The sequence below is a fragment of the Stomoxys calcitrans genome, chromosome 1 (genome assembly GCF_963082655.1).
Source record: "Stomoxys calcitrans chromosome 1, idStoCalc2.1, whole genome shotgun sequence".
Classification (NCBI taxonomy): domain Eukaryota; kingdom Metazoa; phylum Arthropoda; class Insecta; order Diptera; family Muscidae; genus Stomoxys; species Stomoxys calcitrans.
In genome coordinates, this window is record NC_081552.1 from 36,581,220 (window position 1) to 36,605,410 (window position 24,191).

Sequence of the window (24,191 nt, forward strand, 5' to 3'; positions counted from 1 at the left end):
AGTTATTGGATATCGTAACAAAACACGTCGTGCAAAATTTCATTCCAATCGGATAAGAATTGCGCACTCTAGAGGCTCAAGAAGTCAAAACCCCAGATCGGTGTATATGACAGCTATATAAGGTTATTGATCGATTTAAACCATACTTGGCACAGTTATTGGATATCATAACAAAACACGTCGTGCAAAATTTTATTCCAATCGGATAAGTATTGCGCACTCTAGAGGCTCAAGAAGTCAAGACCCCAGATCTGTTTATATGACAGCTATATCAGGTTATGGACCGATTTGAACCATACCTGGCACAATTGTTGGATATCATAACAAAACACGTCGTGCAAAATTTCATTCAAATTGGATAAGAATTGCGCCCTCTAGAGGCTCAAGAAGTCAAGACCCCATATCTGTTTATATGACAGCTATATGAGGTTATGGACCGATTTGAACCATACTTGGCACAATTGTTGGATATCATAACAAAACACGTCGTGCAATATTTCATTCCAATCGGATAAGAATTGCGCACTCTAGAGGCTCAAGAAGTCAAAACCACAGATCGGTTTATATGACAGCTATATAAGGTTATTGACCGATTTAAACCATACTTGGCACAGTTATTGGATATCGTAACAAAACACGTCGTGCAATATTTCATTCCAATCGGATAAGAATTGCGCACTCTAGAGGCTCAAGAAGTCAAAACCCCAGATCGATTTATATGGCAGCTATATCAGGTTATGGACCGATTTGAACCATACTTGGCACAGTTGTTGAAAGTCACAACAAAACACTACATGTCCAACTTCAGCCAAACTGGACAAAAATTGCGGCTTGTAAGGACTCAAAAAGTCAAATCGGGAGATCGGTTTATATTGGAGCAGTATCAGGTTATAGACTGAATAGAACTGTACTTAGCACAGTTGTTGGAAATCATAATTTAACACTATGTGCAAAATTTCAGCTAAATCCGATGAAAATTGTGGCTTCTAGGGGATCAAGAAGTCTAATCGGTATATCGGTTTATATGAGAGCTATATCAGATTCCTCACTGTTTGGACGGTACTTGATGCAGTTCTTGGAAATCATAAAAGAACACTATGTGAAAAAGTTTTGTTAAATCGGATGAAAATTGTGGCCTCCAGGGGCTCAAGAAGTTAAATCGGGAGATTGGTTTATATGGGAACTGTATCTGGTTCTTGATCGATTTGGACGGTACTTGGCACAGTTGTTGTAAGTCATAACAGAACAATATGTGCAAAATTTCAATCTAATTATATGAAAATTAAATCTTCTAGGGGCTCAAGAAATCAAAACGGGAGATCGGATTATATGGGAGCTATATCAAGTTATAAATCGATTCGGAGCGTACTTAGCACAAGTGATCGGATGAAAATTGCGGCTTCCAGGGGCTCAAGAAGTCAAATCGACAGAACGGTTTATATGGGAGCTATAACCAAATCTGAACCGATATGCCAATCCGCAAGGACTTACCTCAATACTTAGTATCCATGCGAAATTTCAAGCGGCTAGCTTTATGCGTTTGACCGCTATCGTGATTTCGACAGACGGACGTACGAAGCCATGTTCGATCCATTCAGGATGTCGAGACGAGACCTTGTGTGGTCCTAGATCAATATTTCGAGTTGCTACAAACGGAATGACTAGACTAGTATACCCCCATCCAATGATAGTGGGTATAAAAAGCAACAGTTTGGTGCGGTTTATGGGCTGGTGGCATCATTGGACCGTACTTCTTCAAAGGTGATGCGAATCGTAACGTAACTGTGAATGTTGAGCCTTACCATGAGATGATATTCAACTTTTTGCTTAGCATGACATGTTGTTTCAACAAGACAGTGCTACATGCCACAGAGCTCTAGTCGTAACAATGGACTTATTGAGAGGCGAGTTTCTCGTTCGGGACTGGTTAATTGTCTGCCCAGATCGTTCGATTTAAAGCCTTTAGACTATTTTTTGTGGGGCTATGTTTAAGCTCATGTCTATAAAGACAAGCGCGCTTCAATTAACGCATTGGAAGATAACATAGAAGCATTAATTGGTGAGATACTGGGCAAAATGTTGGAAGGGTTTGCCAAAACTGGACTAAGCGGATGGACCATTTGAGGCGCAGTCACTGTCAACATTTAAATGAAATAATGTTCACATATTAAATTATATGGACCGTATTATCGATTCAAATAAAAATTTCATTAATTTTTAAGAATTTTATGTGTTTTTATACCCACCACCGAAGGATGGGGGTGTATTCATTTTGTCATTCCGTTTGCAACACATCGAAATATCCATTTCCGACCCTATAAAGTATATATATTTTTGATCAGCGTAAAAATCTAGGACGATCTAGACATGTCCGTCCGTCTGTCTGTTGAAATCACGCTACAGTCTTCAAAAATAGAGATGTTGAGCTGAAATTTTGCACAGAGCATTTTTTTGTCCATAAGCAGGTTAACTTCGAAGATGAGCGGATCGGATCGAATTATATCTTGATATAGCCCCCATATAGACCGATCCCCCGATTTAGGGTCTTTGGCCCTTAAAAGCCACATTTATTATCCGATTTTGCTGAGATTTGGGACAGTGACTTCTGTTTGACCCTTCGACACCCTTCGTCAATTTGCTCCAGATCGGTCCAGATTTGGATATAGCTGCCATATGGACCGATCCCTCGATTTAAGGGTTTTTACCCATAAAAGGCGCATTTATTATCCGATTTTGCTGAAATTTGGGATAGTGAGTTATATTTGGCCCTTCGACATCCTGCGTCAATTTGGCTCAGATCGGTCCAGATTTGGATATAGTTGTCATATAGACCGATCCTCCGATTGAAGGTCTTACGCCCATACAAGGCGCGTTTATTGTCCGATGTCGTCGGACATAGATCATACTTGGCGCAATTGTTGGAAGTCACAACATTTGGCCCATACTTGGCACCGTTATTGAAAGTCATAACAAAGCAGCTCAAGCAAAATATCAGACAAATCAAATAAAAATTGTGCCCTTTAGAGGCTCAAGATATCAAGACCCGGGATCGGTTTATATGGCAGCTATATAAAAACATGGACCATTTACAATCCCAACCAACCTACACTAATAGGAAGTATTCATACATAATTTCAGTCGTCTTGCATTATTCCTTCGAATGTTAGCGTTTTTTGAATAGACGGACGGACAGAGCTAAATCGACTTAGAATGTCAATAACATATACACTTTTTTGGGTCTCGGATCTATATTTCGCTGTAACAAATGAAATGACGAAATTACTATGCCCCCCATCCTATGGTGGGGGATATAAAAGTGTGCTAAGTTCGGCCGGGCCGAATCTTGAGAATCCAACACCCTGGATTCTGCTAAAAATTTACAAAATAAATTTAGTTGAAGAGCATAATTTTGTTCTACATATCACTCTTCTGCCAAACCAGCAAAAAGTAGAGCTTCTAGGAATCGAACAAGGATGGTCGAGAGGCCTGTTTACATGGGAGCTATATCAGGTTATAGACTGATTTAAACCGTATTTGGCACAGTAAAAGAACACCGCATGCTAAATTTCAGCTAAATCGCACAAAAATTGCAGCTTGTTAGGGCTCAAGAAGTCAAATCGGAAGATCGGTTTATATGGGAGCTATATCAGGTTATAGACTGATTTAGACCATACTTACCGTTGTATTGTAGTTGGAAGTCATAAGGGATTACTACATGCAAAGATTCAGCTAAATCGGATGAAAATTGCTGCTTCCAGGGGCTCAAGAAGTCAAATCGAGAGATCGGTTTATATGGGAGCTCCATCAGGTTATACACCGATTTGCACCGTATTTAGCATAGTTGTTGAAAGTCCCACCAAAACACTTCATGCTAAATTTAAGCTAAATCCGACGAAAATTGCGGCTTGTAGGGGCTCAAGAAGTCAAATCGGGAAATCGGTTTATATGGGAGCTATATCTAAATCTGAACCGTTGTTGCCCATTTGCAGTCCCCAACGACCTACATTAATATTTAGTCTCTGTGCAAAATGGTAAGCGACTAGCTGAAAGCATTCGACCTCTTTCGTGATTTCGACAGACGGACGGACATATCTAGATCGACTCAGAACGTCGAGACGACCAAGATTATATATACTCTAGTTGGTCTTTGACGAATATTGATTGACTAGATTATTATACCCACATCCTATGGTGGTGGTTAATAAAATGAAAGGGAATAGGAGCTAATAAATACCAATAAATAATCATATTAATTTTCACAGACCAATGGTTGTGAAATAAAGTTTAAGCTGTGGAAAGCATACAAACACCAATGGTTCTTTATCCCCATGAATTCACTCCAAAGAAAAGCAATGAGAACCCCTTAGGGCCATTCAAACACACAGAGACGTTATACACAGCTGTATGAATGGCCATAAAGAACCAAGGACAAAGAACCATGGAGAAAACTTGAAGGACTAAAAAAATACTCCACGAATAGCGAATGACTAGGACAATGTCCCAAACTAAAGCTTAGCTAACCATCCATCTGTGTGAAAATTATTATGACCCTATGTGACACTTGCCAAACGGTAGCCATAAACAAGATTACAAAATAGAAAGAAAGCTTAAAAATTTAATTAAAATTAAAATGAATTAACTCTAGAAAGACCAAGCATATTTTTCACATTTTTTGTGTTATTCGCCATAATTACTGATTTGATGTTTTGGCAAATAATTTATCAAATATAAAATTGTTGTTTTAAAACCTATAAAATCCAAAAAATTACTTATGTTATTAAAAGCAATTTTAACAAGTAAAAAGGTGTTAAGTTCGGCCGGGCCGAACTTTGGATACCCACCACCTCGGATATATATGTAAACCACCTTTCCTCAAAATCCGGTCGAAAATTCATAATCGGTTTTTATGGCTGCTAAATGCAAATCTTGATCGATCTAGACCAAATTGCAGAAATATGTGAAGGGGCTTAACTTAACTCTTTGTCCCAAATTTCGGCAACATCGGACAATAAATGCGCTTTTTATGGCCCCAAAACCTAAAACCGAGAGATCCGTCTATATTCAACTCACTGTCCCAAATTTTCGGAAAATCAGATAACAAATGTGGCTTTTTATGGGCCTGAGACCCTAAATCGGAGGATCGGTCTATATGGCAGCCATATCCAAATCTGAAACGATCTGAGCCATATTGACGAAAGATGTCGAAGGGCCTAAGACAACTCACTGTCCCGAATTTCAGCAAAATCGGATAATAAATGTGGATTTTATGGGCCCAAGACCCTAAATCGGTGGATCGGTCTATATGGCAGCTATATCCAAATCTGGACCGATCTGAGCCAAATTGACGAAGGATGTCGAAGGGCCTAATACAACTCACTGTCCCAAATTTTCGCAAAATCAGATAATAAATGTGGCTTTTATGGGCCTAAGACCCTGAAATGGAGAATCGGTCTATATGGAAGCTATATTCAAATCTGAACCGATCTGAACCATATTGCCGGAAAATGTCGAAGGGCCTAACACAACTCACTGTCCCAAATTTCAGCGAAATCAGATAATAAATGTGGCTTTTATGGGCCTAAGACCCTAAGTCGGTGGATCGGTCTATATGGCAGCTATATCCAAATCTGGTCCGATCTGATCCAAATTAAGGAAGGATGTCGAGTGGCCTAACATAACTCTCTGTCCTAAATTTCAGCAAAATCGGATAATAAATGTGGCTTTTATGGGCCTTAGACCCTAAATTGGCGGATCGGTCTATATGGCAGCTATATCGAAACCTGGACCGATCTGGACCAAATGATGGAAGGATGTCGAGTGGCCTTACATAACTCTCCGTCCTAAATTTCAGCAAAATCGGATAATAAATATGGCTTTTAAGGGCGTTAGACCTTAAATCGGAGGATCGGTCTATATGGCAGCTATATCCAAATCTGGATCGATCTAAGCCAAATTGAACAAGTAAAAAGGCGTTAAGTTCGGCCGGGCCGAACTTTGGATACCCACCACCTCGGGTATATATGTGAACCACGTTTCGTCAAAATCCAGTGAAAAATGCATACCTTATGCCCCATAGCAGCTATATAGACATGTCAAACGATTTAGACCAAATGCTCATAAGTACAAGTCATTGTTCAACGGAGAGATCGCTTTGTATGGCAGTTATATCCAAATCTGGTTCGATCTGGGCCAAATAGAAGACCAACATCGACGAGCCCAACACACCTCACTGTCCCAAATTTCGGCGACATCGGACAAAAAATGAGCTTTTTATGGGCCCAAAACCTTAAATCGAGAGATCGTCTATATGGCAGCTATATCCAAATCTGAACCTATCAGTGCCAAATTGAAGAAAGATGTCGAAGGGCCTAAGGCAACTCACTGACCCAAATTTCATCAAAATTGGATAATAAATGCGGCTTTAATGGGCGTAAGACCCTAAATCTGAGGATCGTTCTATATGGCAGCTACATCCAAATCTGGACCGATCTGGGCCAAATTGACGGAGGATGTCGAAGGGCCCAACGTTACTCACTGTTTCATATTTCAGCAAAATCGGATAATAAATTTGGGCCTAAGACCCTAAATCGGAGGATCGGTCTGTATGGCAGCTATATCCAAATCTGAACCGATCAGTGCCAAATTGAAGAAAGATGTCGAAGGGCTCAACGCAACTCACTGACCCTAATTTCAGCAAAATCGGATGATAAATGTGGCTTTTATGGGCCTAAGACCATAAATCGGAGGATCGGTATATATGGCTGCTATATCCAAATTTGGACCGATGTGGACCAAATATACGAAGGATGTCGAAGGGCTCAACGCAACTCACTGTCCCGAATTTCAGCAAAATCGGATAATAAATGAGGCTTTTATGGGCCTAAGACCATAAATCGGGGGATCGGTCTATATGGCAACTATATCCAAATTTCGACCGATGTGGACCAAATATACGAAGGATGTCGAAGGGCTCAACGCAACTCACTGTCCCGAATTTCAGCAAAATCGGATAATAAATGAGGCTTTTATGGGCCTAAGACCCTAATCTGAGGATCGGTCTATATGGCAGCTATATCCAAATTTGGATCGATCTGAGCCAAATTGACGAAGGATGTCGAAGGGCTCAACGCAACTCACTGTCCCGAATTTCAGCGAAATCGGATAATAAATGTGGCTTTTATGGGCCTAAGACCATAAATCGGAGGATCGGTCTATATGGCAGCTATATCCAAATTTCGACCGATGTGGACCAAATATACAAAGGATGTCGAAGGGCTCAACGCAAGTCACTGTCCCGAATTTCAGCAAAATCGGATAATAAATGAGGCTTTTATGGGTCTAAGACCCTAAATCGGCGGATCGGTCTATATGGGGGCTATATCAAGATATAGTCCGATATAGCCCATCTTCGAACTTAACCTGCTTATGGCCAAAAAAAGAATCTGTGCAAAATTTCAGCTCAATATCTCTATCTCTTTTTAAAGACTGTAGCGTGATTTCAAGAATCTAGGTGGTGCTTTACCCCCTAAAGTTGCCTCCAATAGTTTATTTGACCCATTAAAACAATGGGGGATCAAGTGATCGATATTTTTAAGTGGAGTGTGGAGTTTAAGTAGCAAACGGCTATATATACCAATTATGACAATGTGGAGTTAAATTCAAAGTATAAGGTTGTGGACTGCGAATATGATATATTTCTTCTGCTCATATATCTAGCGGACCACCTCACCTCAAAACAGGTGATCAATTATAATGACCTAAGAGGACACTGCCGACATACCCCCAAAGTTAGGGCGTTTCATGTGATAGGAACAGTTGCAAACCTTAACGTGAAGGTGGCCGCCATTTCTAGCTCATCGAAAAAGAGCCTTCTTTTCCTAGAAAAGTCCAAACAACTTGCTGCTGGGCAACACTTTCATGTTCAAAAGTTTAACATGATTTAATTACTAAGAACTGTCGCCATCGCACCTAATATGAAGACTGGCAAATTAGTTCTTTACCACTGAGGCAATTTGATTTAAAAAAGACTAAATTATGACTATTCAACAGGTAGCCAGTTTTAGACAACTAACACATGATGATCAATGTTATAGGCCCTTAGCCGCTCCAAGAGAGTAGTAGCATAGACAAAGGAAATCTATAGATGTTCAAAAAACCTCTAACAGATGGGAGAAATGTAAAATTCTCAGTCGTTTGTATGTGATTGCGCAAGCATCCGGGGTGACATGGAACTGAGAACTTTCAAGTTATTTTATTAACATGTTGGGTATTAAAGTCTAAATCTTTCCCTTATATAAGGCAGCACTAACATTTAAAAATGCGCCATCTATTGGTTGTTTGCAAATTGATCAACTGAATGGACACGCCACTACGAACAGAGAGAGGGCAGAGTGGTAAAAATTGATCATGCAGCATTTATCTTTGTTATGGCAACCAATTGTTCTGTAAAATAAAGAAAAATAAAGTATAGAAATTTCGTTGCGGTTGTTTGCTGTATTTTTTTTTTTTTAATTTCCCACCCTAAGACGGTCCTTAACAATAGGTGTTTCAGGTAGTTTAAGTGACTATCTTTGCCATAGATAAAAATTTATTTAGTAGAATGTGAATATCCAAGTTTGTGTTAAACTGGTGGAGGGGAAGGCTCAACGAACGTACACAAAATCAGAGCTATTGGAGAGTAAGTTACGTTACAGAGATGAAATTTTTCTACGTCTTGAAGGCGAAAGCACAGTGAAGCGGGTTTGACTGAAAATTTAGCTCAAAGATTAGAAGCCTCGTTTTTATAGTCGAGCCCAAGTGGCGTGCCGATAAGCACACCTTTTTATTTTTGTTTTGTCACTCGATTTGTTCGCCAAGTCATTGAAAACAGCTGAATTTATAAAGGGAAAATAGCTGTTTTCAATGACTTGGCGAACGAACCGAGTTACAACAAGCGGGAAAAGTTCGGCCGGGCCCAATCTTACATACCGTCTACCATGGATCGCATTTGTCATATTTTTGCCCGATATCTCTTTATAGATAAAACAATTAAAAGGGTGCTAAGTTCGGCAAGGCCCAATCTTATGTACTCTCCAACTTGGATCGCATTTGTCGGGTTCTTTTCTTGCCATCTCTTCTTAGGCAAAAAAGGATAAAAGAAAAGATTTGATCTGCTATTAGAGCGATATCAAGATATGGCCCGGTTAGGACCACAATTAAATTATATGTTGGAAACCTGCGTAAAAAGTCAGCCCATTCGAATAAGAATTGCGCAGTTTGGGGGCTCACGAAGTAAAACAGAGAGATCGATTTATATGGGAGCTGTATCAGGCTATAGACCGATTCATAATAAACACGTATGTTGACGGTCATGAGAGGATCCGTTGTACAAAATTTCAGGCAAATCGGATAATAATTGCGACCTCTAGAGGCTCAAGTAGTCAAGATCCCAGATCGATTTATATGGCAGCTATATCAGGTTATGAACCGATTTGAATTTTATTTAGCACAGTTTCTGAAAGTTATAATAAAAAACGTCATGCTAAATTTCAGCCAAATCGGATAGGAATTGCGCCCTCTAGAAGCTCAAGAAGTCAAGTTCCCAGATGGGTTTATATGGCAGCTGTATCAAAACATGGACCGATATGGCCCATTTACAATACCAACCGACTTACACTAATAAAAAGTATTTGTGCAAAATGTCAAGTGGCTAGCTTTACTCCTTCGGAAGTTAGCGTGCTTTCGACAGACAGACGCGCGGTTCATAACCTGATACAGCTACCATATAAACCGATCTTGGGTCTTGACTTCTTGAGCCTCTAGAGTGCGCAATTCTTATCCGATTGAAATGAAATTCTGCACGACGTGTTTTGTTATGATATCCAACAAATTTGCCAAGTATGGTCTATAACCTGATCGGTCCATAACCTGATATAGCTGTCATATAAAACGATTTTGGGTCTTGACTTCCTCAGCCTCTAGAGGGCGCAATTCTTATCCGATTTGAATGAAATTTTGCACGAGGTATTTTGGTATCATATCCAACACTTGTGTCAAGTTTAGTTTAAATCGGTTCATAACCTTATATAGCTGTCATATAAACCGATTTTGGGTCTTGACTTCCTCAGCCTCTAGAGGGCGCAATTCTTATCCGATTTGAATGAATTTTTGCACGAAGTATTTTGTTATCATATCCAACACTTGTGCCAAGTATGGTTCAAATCCGTGCATAACCTGATATAGCTGTCATATAAACCGATTTTGGGTCTCGACTTCCTCAGCCTATAGAGAGCGCAATTCTTATCCGATTTGAATGAATTTTTGCACGAAGTATTTTGTTATCATATCCAACACTTGTGCCAAGTATGGCTTAAATCGGTTCATAACCTTATATAGCTGCCATATAAACCGATATTGGGTCTTGACTTCTTGAGCCTCTAGAGTGCGCAATTCTTATCCGATTGGAATGAAATTTTGCAAGAGGTATTTTGTTATCATATCCAACACTTGTGTCAAGTTTGGTTTAAATCGGTTCATAACCTTATATAGCTGCCATATAAACCGATATTGGGTCTTGACTTCCCCAGCCTCTAGAGGGCGGAATTCTTATCCGATTTGAATGAATTTTTGCACGAAGTATTTTGTTATCATATCCAACACTTGTGCCAAGTATGGTCTAAATCGGTTGATAACCTTATATAGCTGCCATATAAACCGATATTGGGTCTTGACTTCCTCAGCCTCTAGAGGGCGCAATTCTTATCCGATTCGAATGAATTTTTGCACGAAGTATTTTGTTATCATATCCAACACTTGTGCCAAGTATGGTTCAAATCAGTTCATAACCTTATATAGCTGCCATATAAACCGATCTTGGGTCTTGACTTCTTGAGCCTCTAGCGTGCGCAATTCTTATCCGATTGGAATGAAATTTTGCACGAGGTATTTTGTTATCATATCCAACACTTGTGTCAAGTATGGTTTAAATCGGTTCGTAACCTTATATAGCTGCCATATAAACCGATATTGGGTCTTGACTTCCTCAGCCTCTAGAGGGCGCAATTCTTATCCGATTTGAATGAATTTTTGCACGAAGTATTTTGTTATGACATCCAACAACTGCGCCAAGTATGGTTCAAATCGGTCCATAACCTGATAGAGCTGTCATATAAACCGATTTTGGGTCTTGACTTCCTCAGCCTCTAGAGGGCGCAATTCTTATCCGATTTGCCTGAAATTTTGTACGACAGATCCTCTCATGACCATCAACATACGTGTTTATTATGGATCTTAATCTGTATCGGTCTATAGCCCGATACAGGTCCCATATAAATCGATCTCTCTTTTTTACTTCTTAAGCCCCCAAAGGGCGCAATTCTTTTTCGAATTGGCTGACATTTTACACAAGTCTCCAACATATAAACCCGACCATATCTTGATATCGCTCTAATAGCAGAGCAAATTTTTTCTTATATCCTTTTTTGCCTACGAAGAGATGCCGGGAAAAGGACTCCACAAATGCGATCCATGTTGGTGGTTATCTAAGATTCGGCCCTGCCGAACTTAGCACGCTTTAACTTGTTTCTGATATTTATAGTAAAATTCGAGCCCAGACCTTCAGTGTCATTGCTGAAGATGCTTACCCATGCGCAACGGTAATATTGGATAATCCGACAAAGGTGGAAATTCGATTGAATTTCAAAATAGACAAAATTACGACAATATGATGGGAATCAACAGCGAGTATCACCAACAACAAATTCAGCGCCATCTATTGGGAGATAGAAATTATTTGAATGGCCAAGCAAACCCGAACAAAGAAAAAGATCGCTAGAGGTACAGGAGAGTGTGTTCAAAGCTGATCATATGCTTTTAACTACTGTTTTGACAAGTTGTCTGTCCTTCGAATAAATAAAATAAAGGAAGAAACCTTTGACTGTTTTCGGTTTTATTTTTTTAACCCTCCTACCCTGGGAAAAGCTTTAACAATAGTCTATAAGTTCTATAAAAACATGACCGCAAAAAATGTACGTAGCTAAGTGAATGCAAAGGAGAGGGATGGTATCAGGGTATAGACCGATATGGTCCATTTTCAATTCCAACTGACTTGCGCTAATAAGAAGCATTCATGTAAGCGCATAGCTTTACTTTATCGCATGTAAGCGTGCTTTCGATAGACGGACGGACGGACAGACGGTAAGACGGGGTCTTACACGAATATTTCGAGTTGTTACAAACGGAATGACGAAATTTGTATACCCTTATCCTATGGTGGTAGGTATAAAAATGTTGGAAAGTACAAAATACACAAATATTTCCTTTAAAGAGAATCCACAAAGGAGAAACAATTAATGGGCTCAAAAAATGGCTTCCCTGGTCATAACAACAAACATGAGAAAAAACAACCATTTGCAACCACAACCCTAAGGCCATTTTCATTTTGGTAGTCTGCCCGTCTGTCTGTTTCTTCCTTCATTTACACTTACCTTTCCACGGTCCAGACTTTTAATTAAATCCAAATTAGTTGTATCCGATATCCCACCGTGCACCACCAAAACACGACTATTAATTACTGTTCCCAATGGCAGCCAACGATAGACCTCATCAATGAGCCGTAATAATTTTGTGGAATTGCGCTGAAACAAGGCATAACAATACATGAAAATTAACGCACTACTACTTTTACAAATGTCCTTGTTGATATCAAAACAGCTGTTGTGAAGGCTCTTGTATTTTTGGATAGTCCTTCAAATATTTATGAAATGTGTGACCCTTGCATTTGCATGCCGTGGATAATTACCCTGTATTTTTGTTGCACCTCACGTATGAAACCGTAACGAGCATTCATAACAGAATCCTCGTGATTGCCTCGATTGAGGAATACACCATTGGGGAATGCCAAAAAGCAGGCCAACAGCAAAAGGAACACTTCCAAACCTTTTTTGCCGCGATCCACAAAGTCACCGTTGAATACATAGGGATTCTCGGAGGAAGGAAGGCCATTCTGGAAAAAACATAAAAGAAAAACGAAAATTCTGCATTTTCACCGAAAATTTGATTTTTTTCTGGTAATTTTCTTCCAAATTCGTTTTTTTTTTTTACCTTATAAAACACCACCAACAAATCATCCAATTTTCCGTGTAAATCCCCACAAATGGTTATCTGTTTAGAAATGGCAGTTGAGGCCGTATTCAAATTGGGCAAAGTACGCAACTTCAAGGCGGCTTCTTTGAGTATGGCACCCACATATCGGGCATGAAGACGATTAGACTGCAATAAAAAAAAAGGATTTTTAACTTCTTCACGGCTTCTTTCCAATTTTCTTATTCTCTTACCTTTTTCTTACGGAATAAATCGATTAAAACATCAATATCTTTTCTGGTTAACGGAAAATTAATTTGGGGTCCTTTGTATCGGTAACCGGAATTATCATATTCTTCATGATAATCTGATTCATCGGAATATTTGGAATCATATTGATCTAGAAAAAAAGGAGAATAATGTTAACAAGTAAAAGCGTGGTAAGTTCGGCCGGGCCGAATCTTATATACCCTCCGCCATGGATCGCATTTGTCAAGTTAATAGCCCAATATCACTTTATAGGTAAACAAAGGATTATGGATATGGATTTATATGCTTTTGGAGCTATACCAAGTTAAGAACCGATTGGGGCCATGCTTGGTTTGGCTGTTGGAGACCAAAATGGAAGTCATTATGCAAAATTTCAGCCAAATCAGATAAGAATTGTGCCCTATAGTGGCTCAAAAAATAATGTCAGGAGATCTGTTTATATGAGAGTTTTATCGGGTTATTTACCGATAAGACCATATTAAACATGTATGCTCAAGGTCAAAGAAGAAATCGTTGTGCAAAATTTCGACCAAATGGGCCGACTGAGAAGTATAATATTGGGTTGCCCAAAAAGTAATTGCGGATTTTTTAAATGAAAGTAAATGCATTTTTAATAAAACTTAGAATGAACTTTAATCAAATATACTTTTTTACACTTTTTTTTCTAAAGCAAGCTAAAAGTAACAGCTGATAACTGACAGAAGAAAGAATGCAATTACAGAGTCACAAGCCGTTGAAAAAATTTGTCAACGCCGACTATATGAAAAATCCGCAATTACTTTTTGGGCAACCCAATATATTGGAGTCATATCAGGTTTTGAACTAAATTGAGCAATGCTAAGCACAGTTGCTGACGGTCAAACCAAAACACTTCATGAAAAATTTCACCCAGATCGGATAATAATTGCGCCCTCTAGCGGCTCAAGAAGTCACACTTGACACCGCTATTGATAGTCAAACGAAAACACTTTGTGCAACATTTTTGCAAACTCGGATAATAATTGCGCCCTCTAGCGACTCAAGTAGATCGGTTTATATGGGAGCTATATAAGGTTATGAACCAGTTTTTGACACACTTGGCGCAGTTGTTAAAAGTTGGAACAAAACACTTTGTGCAAAATTTCACCCAAATCAGATAAGAATTGCGCCCTCTGGCGGTTCAAGAAATCAAGATCCGAAATCAGTTTATATGGAAGCAATATCAGGTTATGAACCGATTTGAGCCATACTTAGCACAGCTATTAGTGGTCAAACCAAAACCCTTCAAGCTGAATTTCAGCCAAATCGGATAAAAATTGCGCCCTCTAGCGGCCCAAGAAATTAAGATCCGAAATCGGTTTATGTGGGAACTATATCAGGTTATGAACCGATTTGAGCCATACTTGGCACCGCTGTTGATAGTCAAACGAAAACACTTTGTGCAACATTTTTACAAACTCGGATAATAATTGCGCCCTCTAGCGACTCAAGTAGATCGGTTTATATGGGAGCTATATAAGGGTTTGAACCCATTTTTGACACACTAGGCGCAGTTGTTAGAAGTTGGAACAAAACACTTTGTGCCAAATTTTAGCCAAATCAGATAACAATCGCGCCCTCTAGCGGCTCAAGAAAACAAGATCCGAAATAGATTTATATGGGAGCTATATCAGGTTATGAACCGATTTGAGCCATACTTAGCACAGCTATTGGTGTTCAAACCAAAACCCTTCAAGCTGAATTTCAGCCAAATCGGATAAAAATTGCGCCCTCTAGCAGCCCAAGAAATCAATATCCGAAATCGGTTTATGTGGGAGCTATATCAGGTTATGAACCGATTTGAGCCATACTTGACACCGCTGTTGATAGTCAAACGAAAACACTTTGTGCAACATTTTTGCAAACTTGGATAATAATTGCGCCCTCTAGCGACTCAAGTAGATCGGTTTATATGGGAGCTATATAAGGTTATGAACCCATTTTTGACACACTAGGCGCAGTTGTTATAAGTTGGAACAAAAAACACTTTGTGCAAAATTTCAGCCAAATCGGATAAAAATTGTGCCCTCTGGCGGCTCAAGAAATCAAGATCCGAAATCGTTTTATATGGAAGCAATATCAGGTTATGAACCGATTTGAGCCATACTTAGCACAGCTATTGGTGGTCAAACCAAAACCCATCAAGCTGAATTTCAGCCAAATCGGATAAAAATTGCGCCCTCTAGCGGCCCAAGAAATCAAGATCCGAAATCGATTTATGTGGGAACTATATCAGGTTATGAACCGATTTTGACCATACTTGGCGGTTTTGTAGGAAATGAAAATAAAATATTTGGTGCAAAATTTCAGTTTAATCAGATAAGGATTGCGCCCTCTAGCAGCTCTGGAATTCAAGATTCGATAACGGTTTATATGGCACCTAAATCAAAATATGGACAGATTTGGTCCATACACAATCCCAACCGAATTGAAGTATTCGTGCAAAATTGCAACTGTCTTTACTGATTTAAAAGTTAGCGCATGGACGGACGGACATGGCTAAATCAACTATGAATGTCAAGACGATCAAGAATATATATACTTTGTTGGGCCTGACGCCCAGTATTCCAATGTGTTACAAACGGAATGACAAAATGGGTATACCCCCATCCTTGGTGGAGTGTATAAAAACACAAATTACATAAATTTAAATAAAAAACAAGTAAAAGCGTGCTAAGTTCGGCCGGGCCGAATCTTATATACCCTCCACCATGGATCGCATTTGTCGAGTCCTTTTCCCGGCATCTCTTCTTAGGCAAAAAAAAGGATATAAGAAAAGATTTGCTCTGCTATTAGAGCGATATCAAGATATAGTCCGGTTTGGACCACAATTAAATTATATGTTGGAGACCTGTGTAAAATGTCAGCCAATTCGAATAAGAATTGCGCCCATTGGGGGCTCAAGAAGTAAAATAGAGAGCTGGATTTATATCGGAGCTGTATGGGGCTATAGACCGATTCAGACCATAATAAACACGTTTGTTGATGGTCATGAGAGGATCCGTCGTACAAAATTTCAGGCATATCGGATAATAATTGCGACCTCTAGGAGTCAAGAAGTCAGGATCCCAGATCGGTTTATATGGCAGCTAAATCAGGTTATTAACCGATTTGAACCTTATTTGACACAGTTGTTGAAAGTAAAAATAAAATACGTCATGCAAAATTTCATTCAAATCGGATAAGAATTGTGCCCCCTAGAGGCTCAAGAAGTCAAGACCCAAGATCGGTTTATATGGCAGCTATATCAGGTTATGGGCGGATTCGAACCATACTTGGCACAGTTGTTGGGTATCATAACAAAACACGTCGTGCGAAATTCCATTCCAATCCGATAAGAATTGCGCACTCTAGAGGCTCAAGAAGTCAAGACCCAAGATCCGTTTATATGGCAGCTATATCAGGTTATGGACCGATTTGAACTATACTTGGCACAGTTGTTGGATATCACAGCAAAACGTCGTGCAAAATTTCATCCCTATCGGATAAGAATTGCGCACTCTAGAGGCTCAAGAAGTCAAGACCCAAGATCGGTTTATATGGCAGCTATATCAAAACATGGACCGATATGGCCCATTTACAATACCAATCGACCTACACTAATAAGAAGTACTTGTGCAAAATTTCAAGCGGCTAGCTTTACTCCTTCGGAAGTTAGGGAAGAAGGGATGAGAATTGAGGCTTCTAGGAGCTTAAGAAGTCGAATCGGGGGATCGGTTTATATGGGGATATATCCAAATCTGAGACGATATGGCCCGATTGCCATCCTCAATGACCTACATCAATAAAAAATATCTGTGCAAAATTTCAAGCAGCTACCTTTACGCGTTCGACCGCTATCGTGATTTCGAAAGTCAGACGGAAGGATGGACAGACATGGCGAGTTAGACTCGGAATGTCGGAATGATCCAGAATATGTATGCTTATGGGGTCGCAGATCAATATTTCAAGGTGTTACAAACAAAATGACTAGATTAGTATACCCCCATCCTATGGTGGTGGGTATAAAAAATTAAATTTTTATCGCAGGTAGGATCACAAAAGCGTAAAAGCGTGCTAAGTTCGGACGGGCCAAATCCTGCGAACCCACCACCATGGATTCTGCTAAAAATGTATACAAAATATACAGTTGAAGGGCATAAATTTATTCTACATTCTAAACTTCTGTCAAACCAGCAAAAATTTAAGCTTCTAGGAACCGAACAAAAATTTAAGCTTCTAGGAACCGAGACCGTATTACATGGGAGCTATATCAGGTTATAAACAGATTTGGACCGTTATTGGCTTAGTAGTTGGAATTCGTAACAGAACACCACATGCAAAATTTCAACCAAATCGGACAAAAATTGGGGCTTGTAAGAGCTCGGGAAGTCAAATCGGTAGATCGGTTTATATGGGAGCTATATCAGATTATAGACCGATTCAGACCGTACTGAGCACAGTCATTGGAAGCCATAACTGAACACGTGCAAAATTTTAACCAAATCGAACGAAAAGTGCGGCTTCCATTGGCTCTAGTAACCAAACGGGGATAACGGTTTATATGGGAGCAATATTTAAATCTTAACCCATTTGCAATCCCCAACGTGTATCCCCAACGTATCTGTGCAAAATTTCAAGTGGCTAGCTTTACGCGTTCGTAAGCTATCGTGATTTCGACAGACGGGTATAAAAACATTTTATTAAACCCTGCACCACAACTGTGGTACATGGTATTATAACTTAGTGCATTTGTTTGTAACACCCAGAAGGAAGTGTTACACCCCAGGACCCGGTGTCACACCGAACGATCATAGATGAGGATCAGCCAAACCACAGCAGTGTACATCCAGCGGACCGCCCCCAGTCTATGTTCCCAAATCTGTCTATTAAGTTGCGCCATGAATAGAGCGCACTCAGCCTCCGTTTAACTCTCTCGTCAACGTTCAGCCTTTCGTTTTATTTATGGTCAAGAATAACGCCCAGGACCCTGAATTCGTCATACGTCCTCCTTCCGGTAAACAACACCAGCTCTGCCTTTCTGGGCTTTATGCCAAGCACCTTTGCTCTTGCCCATCTAGACAGCTTTCTCACCGTACCCTGAAGGGGATCTGTGATAGTATTGACCTACCACGCCTGAGTTTGACGTTTGTGACTCATACATGGGTTGCAGTCTGTGTATTGATAGTGCCCTTCATGATTCACGAAGGGCACTATCGTTCTCCAGGAGAAAATAAGAATTTTCTCCTGGGGAACGAAAAAGAGGCGTGGCTGCATGCTGCATGTGGCACGAATGGTAACATGTCATGGAAGTCGTTTCTTGTCGACGTTGTGGATGTTTCGGGGAAGATCGCCCTCCCCGAGAGCTTCGGTATACACAAATGGGGACTCCGGAGCAGGAGTCTTCATTGAATTCCGCCAATTAAAGAATCATAGAGGCTTTTGGACTGGTCCCGCATTTTTGCTAATCTGAAGACATTGGAGATGATGTCGATGCGACAAGATAATAATGTCACGATGTATGTGAACAGTCAGGCGTCGCTGAATGCTCTGGCGTCGAACTATGTGAAGTCGAGACTGGTTAGAGGATGCAAAGAGCGGAACCATGAAAAGGGCGGAGTCAGGGTTTTCAGGCCGAGGTCATAGTTCAGTTGAGCATGCTTGCCCTGACTTCCACTTCAACTCCGACAAAACAAACAAGTAAAAAGGCGTTAAGTTCGGCCGGGCCGAACTTTGGATACCCACCACCTCGGGTATATATATAAACCACCTTTCATCAAAATTCGGTGAAAATTGCATATCTTATGTCATATAGCAGTTATATCGAAATATGATCAGATTTGGACCAAATGCTGATAAGTACAAGTCATTGTTTAATTGTGTATAACAAAATATTGGTCTTTTTAGTTGTTATATCTAAAAATAAACCGATCTGAACTACATACGACACGGATGTCGAAAAGCATAACATAAGTCTGTGTGTCAAATTTCAGTGCAATCGGATTAAAAATGCGCCTTTTATGGAGCCAAGAATTTAAATCGAGAGATCGGTCTATATGGCAGCTATATGCAAATCTTGATCGATCTAGACCAAATTGCAGAAATATGTGGAGGGGCTTAACTTAACTCTTTGTTCCAAATTTCGGCAAAATCGGACAATAAATGCGCTTTTTATGGCCCCAAAACCTAAAACCGAGAGATCGGTCTATATGGTAGCTATATCCAAATCTAGGCCGATCTAAGCCAAATTAAGGAAGAATGTTGAAGGGCCTAAGACAACTCACTGTCCCAAATTTCCGCAAAATTGGATAATAAATATAGCTTTTATGGGCGTATGAACCTAAATCGGAGGATCGGTTTATACGGCAGCTATATCCAAATCTGAACCGATCTGAGCCATATTGACAAAAGATGTCGAATGGCCAAAGACAACTCACTATCCCGATTTTCAGCAAAATCGGATAATAAATGTATATTTTATGGGCGTATGACCCTAAATCGGAGGATCGGTCTATATGGCAGCTATATCCAAATCTGGACCGATCTGAGCCATATTGACGGAAGATGTCGAAGGGCCTAAAACAACTCACTATTTCGAATTTCAGCAAAATCGGATAATAAATGTGGCTTTTATGGACCTATGACACTAAATCGGAGGATCGGTCTATATGGCAGCTATATCCAAATCTGAACCGATCTGAGCCATAATAACGGAGGATGTCGAAGGGCCTTAGATAACGCAATGTCCCAAATTTCGGCAAAATCGGATAATAAATGTAGCTTTTATGGACCTATGGCCCTAAATCGGAGGATCGGTCTATATGGCAGCTATATCCAAATCTGAACCGATATGAGCCATATTGACGGAAGATGTTGAATGGCTTAAGACAACTCACTGTCCCAAATTTCAGCAAAATCGGATAATAAATGTGGTTTTTATGGGCCTTAGACCCTAAATCGGAGGATCGGTCTATATGGCAGCTATATCCAAATCTGAACCGATCTAAGCCATATTAACGGACGATGTCGATAGGTCTTAGATAGCGCACTGTCCCAAATTTCAGCAAAATCGTATAATAATTGTAGCTTTTATGGGCCTAAGACCCTAAATCGGAGGATCGGTCTATATGGCAGCTATATCCAAATCTGAACCGATCTGGGCCAAATTGACGGAGGATATCGAAGGGCCTAACACAACTCACTGTCCCAAATTTCAGCAAAATCGGATGATAAATGTGGCTTTTATTGGCCTAAGACCCTAAATCGGGGGATCGGTCTATATGGGGGCTATATCAAGATATAGTCCGATTTAGCCCATCTTCGAACTTAATCTGCTTATGGACAAAAAAAGAGTCTGTGCAAAGTTTCAACTCAAGATCTCTATTTTTGAAGACTGTAGCATAATTTCAACAGACAGACGGACGGACATGTCTAGATCGTCTTAGATTTTTACGCTGATCAAGAATATATATACTTTATAGGGTCGGAAATGGATATTTCGATGTGTTGCAAACGGAATGACAAAATGAATATAACCCCATCCGTCGGTGGTGGGTATAAAAACAAGTAAAAACTTGCTAAGTTAGGCCGGGCCATATCTTATATACCCTTCACCAAGGATCGCATTTGTCAAGTTCTTTGCCTGGTATTTATGTATAGGCAAACAGAGGACAATGGGTATGAATTGCAATGCTATATCAGGAGCTATATCAGGTTATGACCCGTTCCGGGCCCTCTTTAGTTTTGTTGAAGACAATAATAGAATTCATTATTATATAAAATTTGAGCCTTAATGAATAAAAATTGCGCCCTATAGAGGCTCAAGCAGTCAAATCGGGATTTCGGTTTATATGTTAGCTATATGAGCTAATGGACCGATTTAGACCATATTTGGCTACTACGTACAAAATTTGAGCCATCTCGGATTGCGCCCTCTAGAAGCTTAAGAACTATAAACAGGAAATCGGGTTATATTTCTTTAGGTGCAATTGGTCTTTTCCAAGGACTCCATTCACACGGCTGTCTACCGCAATTGCCACAGTGTTATCATGAATGTTGCCCAGCCCCGCTTGATACGCCTCTTTGTATTGTTAAATTCATGTTGTGCTGCCAAACATACAGCAGCTTCTGTTTCTAAATCCGTTTCTTTTGTATCTTTTAAATTGTCTTAAATATTTATGTCGTATGATAACAATGGAGTCATGGTACAATTGTTTACTACGAAAAGAACGCTTTGAACGCCAAATAAAAAAGTTTATTTACAACTTAACAAATTATCAACACTGTTTGAAACAAAATTTAATTGATGTTTAGCAACATTTGCCGCACAATCGAAGCGAGTACTAGGCTTTAGGCAAAAAAAAATTTTTTGTTTCTTTATATCTCAACATTTTGTATCGTCGCTTATCCCATACTCACCCAGTGAAGAAACTGTAGAGGAAGCATATGAACGATTTTTATCGGCAGCAGCATTTGGAATGTGTGTTAATAAAGCATTGAAGAAATTGTAAAGCTGTAAAAATACAGAAAAAAACAAAATCGTTAAAATAGAATGGAAATATTGAGTTGCCCAAAAAGTAATTGCGGATTTTTTAAAATAATATAAAAGCATTTTTAATAAAACTTAGAATGAACTTTAATCAAATATACTTTTTTTACATTTTTTTTTTCTAAAGCAAGCTAAAAGTAACAGCTGATAACTGATAGAAGAAAGAATGCAATTACAGAGTCACAAGCTGTGAAAAAAATTGTCAACGCCGACTATATGAAAAATCCGCAATTACTTTTTGGGCAACCCAATATGTATATGAGAGCTATATCTAAATCTGAAACAAATTTTTTCGAATAAATCGCTTACAAATTGTTGTTACTACGGCCATATAAGTTCAAATCCATCGATAAATATATATGGGAGCTATATCCAAATATGAACTAATTTTGATGAAATCTTGCAAATACGTAAAGATCTGCCAATATGTAGATATGTAAACAATCTGTGCCAAATTTTGTGCAGATCGATTGAAAATTGTAGTTAATACTCCCATTTAGGTGCGAATCGGGCGATATACATATGTGGGAGCTATATGCAAATCTGAACCGATTGTGATAAATTCTTGCAGATATGTTAACAAAAAAGTTCGTGCTAAATGTTGTGCAGATCGGTTGAAAATTGTAGATACTACGGCCATTTAAGTGCAAATCGGGCAATACATATATATGGGAGCAATATCTAAATCTGAACCGATTTTTACCAATAGCTTTTGTCCTTGGGCCAAAAAAGCGGTATGTGCAAAATTTCGTGACAATTGGACAACAAATACGGCCTGTACCTTGATTACAAGAATACATGGACTCATAGACGGACATGGATAAATCCCATCAGAAAGTGATTCTAAGTCGATCGGTATACGTATCAATAGATCTAGCTCTTCTCCTTCTAAGCGTTGCAAACAAATGCACAAACTTATAATACCCTGTACCACAGTGGTGTTGTAGGGTATAATTAAGTTTATGAAGAGCCCACTGATAACATAAACCCGTTTACGATAGAGGAGCTATGGAATACAGCCCGGAACCTTCAGAGCAGAAAAGCTCCTGGCCCTGACGGAATACCGGCCGAGATTATCGAGCAGATAGCTGAAAACAGACCTGAATTTCTACTGAAAATATCAGGAGTTACTTGCGTGACAAGGTACTTATCTATAACTCTCAGTACGGAACGAGTGGATGTGAGATCACATCAGGAGCGGTGCAAGGATCCATACTTGGACGGGATCTTTGGAATGCCAGTTATAATGGAATACTTCGAACAGAAATGTCAGATGGAACCTTTTTAGTGGGACATGTTGACGATATCGCCGCAGCCATCACGGCAAGGGATACGGAAGTTGCAGAGCCCAAACTACGGCAGGTGATGCTAAGGGCAAAAGCCTGGCTGCCAAGCTGAACACGGAGTTGCTACTCCTAACAAGAAAAAATATTCCAGTGGAAGTGAAAACCAACATGGGTCAAATATTTAGGGATCCGACTAGATACAAAGCTGACCTAAGCAGAGTTAATTCGGCATGTGACAACAAAGACCGCGAGAATAACGGCGCAAATCAACCGACTGATGGCAAACGTCGATGGGTCTCTCCCGAGCGGTCGCAGACTCTTAATGGAGACAAGTAATTGCATCCTACTCTATGGGAGTGAAATATGGGACCAAACACTGCAGACAGCATGCCGGGCGACATCACTGCTCTCGGTACAGAGGACGGCATCTCTTAGGGCCATATCATTCTACCGGACATTGACGTAGCCCGCAGCCTTTGTAATAGTCGGAATGGTTCCGATAGATCTACAGGCCATGCAGAGAGCCAGGCTCTACACCGCGAAGTGTGACACCCAGAGAGGACAGGGTGAGATTCAAACGGATCATATACGGGTCATACGAGAGGAGACTGTTGACAGATGGCAACAAAGGTGGACAAATGAGAATCGGGCCAGTTGAATGCGTCGACTTATACCCGGTGTACGGATGTAAAGAGATGGGAACAACGGGGACGTCAACTACTCCGTCACACATAGCTGTTAACAGGGCATGATTACTTCCGGAAATACCAGCATCGAATGGACAAATGCTCCTCAAGCATGTGCATTTATGAGGAGCTACAAGTTGCAGAAGATGTGGAACACACATTCATCCACTGCGAGCGCTGGGTCAAAAGTCGCAGGGAATTTGAAACAGCGATTGGTGACGTTCCGCCTGAGACAATAGTCCAGATGATGCTGAAAGACGAGAGGAAGTGGGAGGCGGTGATGAGGTACGCCAAACAAGCACTGTGCAGTAAGAAGGTAGATCTGGAGGCAGCGGCGTAGAGTAT

General features: G+C 40.0%; 1 protein-coding gene across 3 annotated transcripts in view; it reads right to left on the reverse strand.

Annotated features, from left to right (window-relative positions):
- Positions 1-24,191, reverse strand: part of LOC106095129 (serine/threonine-protein phosphatase rdgC) — a 126,357-nt gene that overhangs the window by 57,327 nt on the left and 44,839 nt on the right. For all 3 annotated transcript variants that reach the window (XM_059360393.1, XM_059360392.1, XM_059360391.1), the window contains 5 exons: positions 21,745-21,838; positions 13,314-13,459; positions 13,081-13,248; positions 12,779-12,982; positions 12,465-12,614 (listed from right to left, as the gene is read on the reverse strand). In XM_059360393.1, the coding sequence (XP_059216376.1) occupies positions 12,465-12,614; positions 12,779-12,982; positions 13,081-13,248; positions 13,314-13,459; positions 21,745-21,838 (762 nt within the window). The remainder of the gene's footprint in view (positions 1-12,464; positions 12,615-12,778; positions 12,983-13,080; positions 13,249-13,313; positions 13,460-21,744; positions 21,839-24,191) is intronic.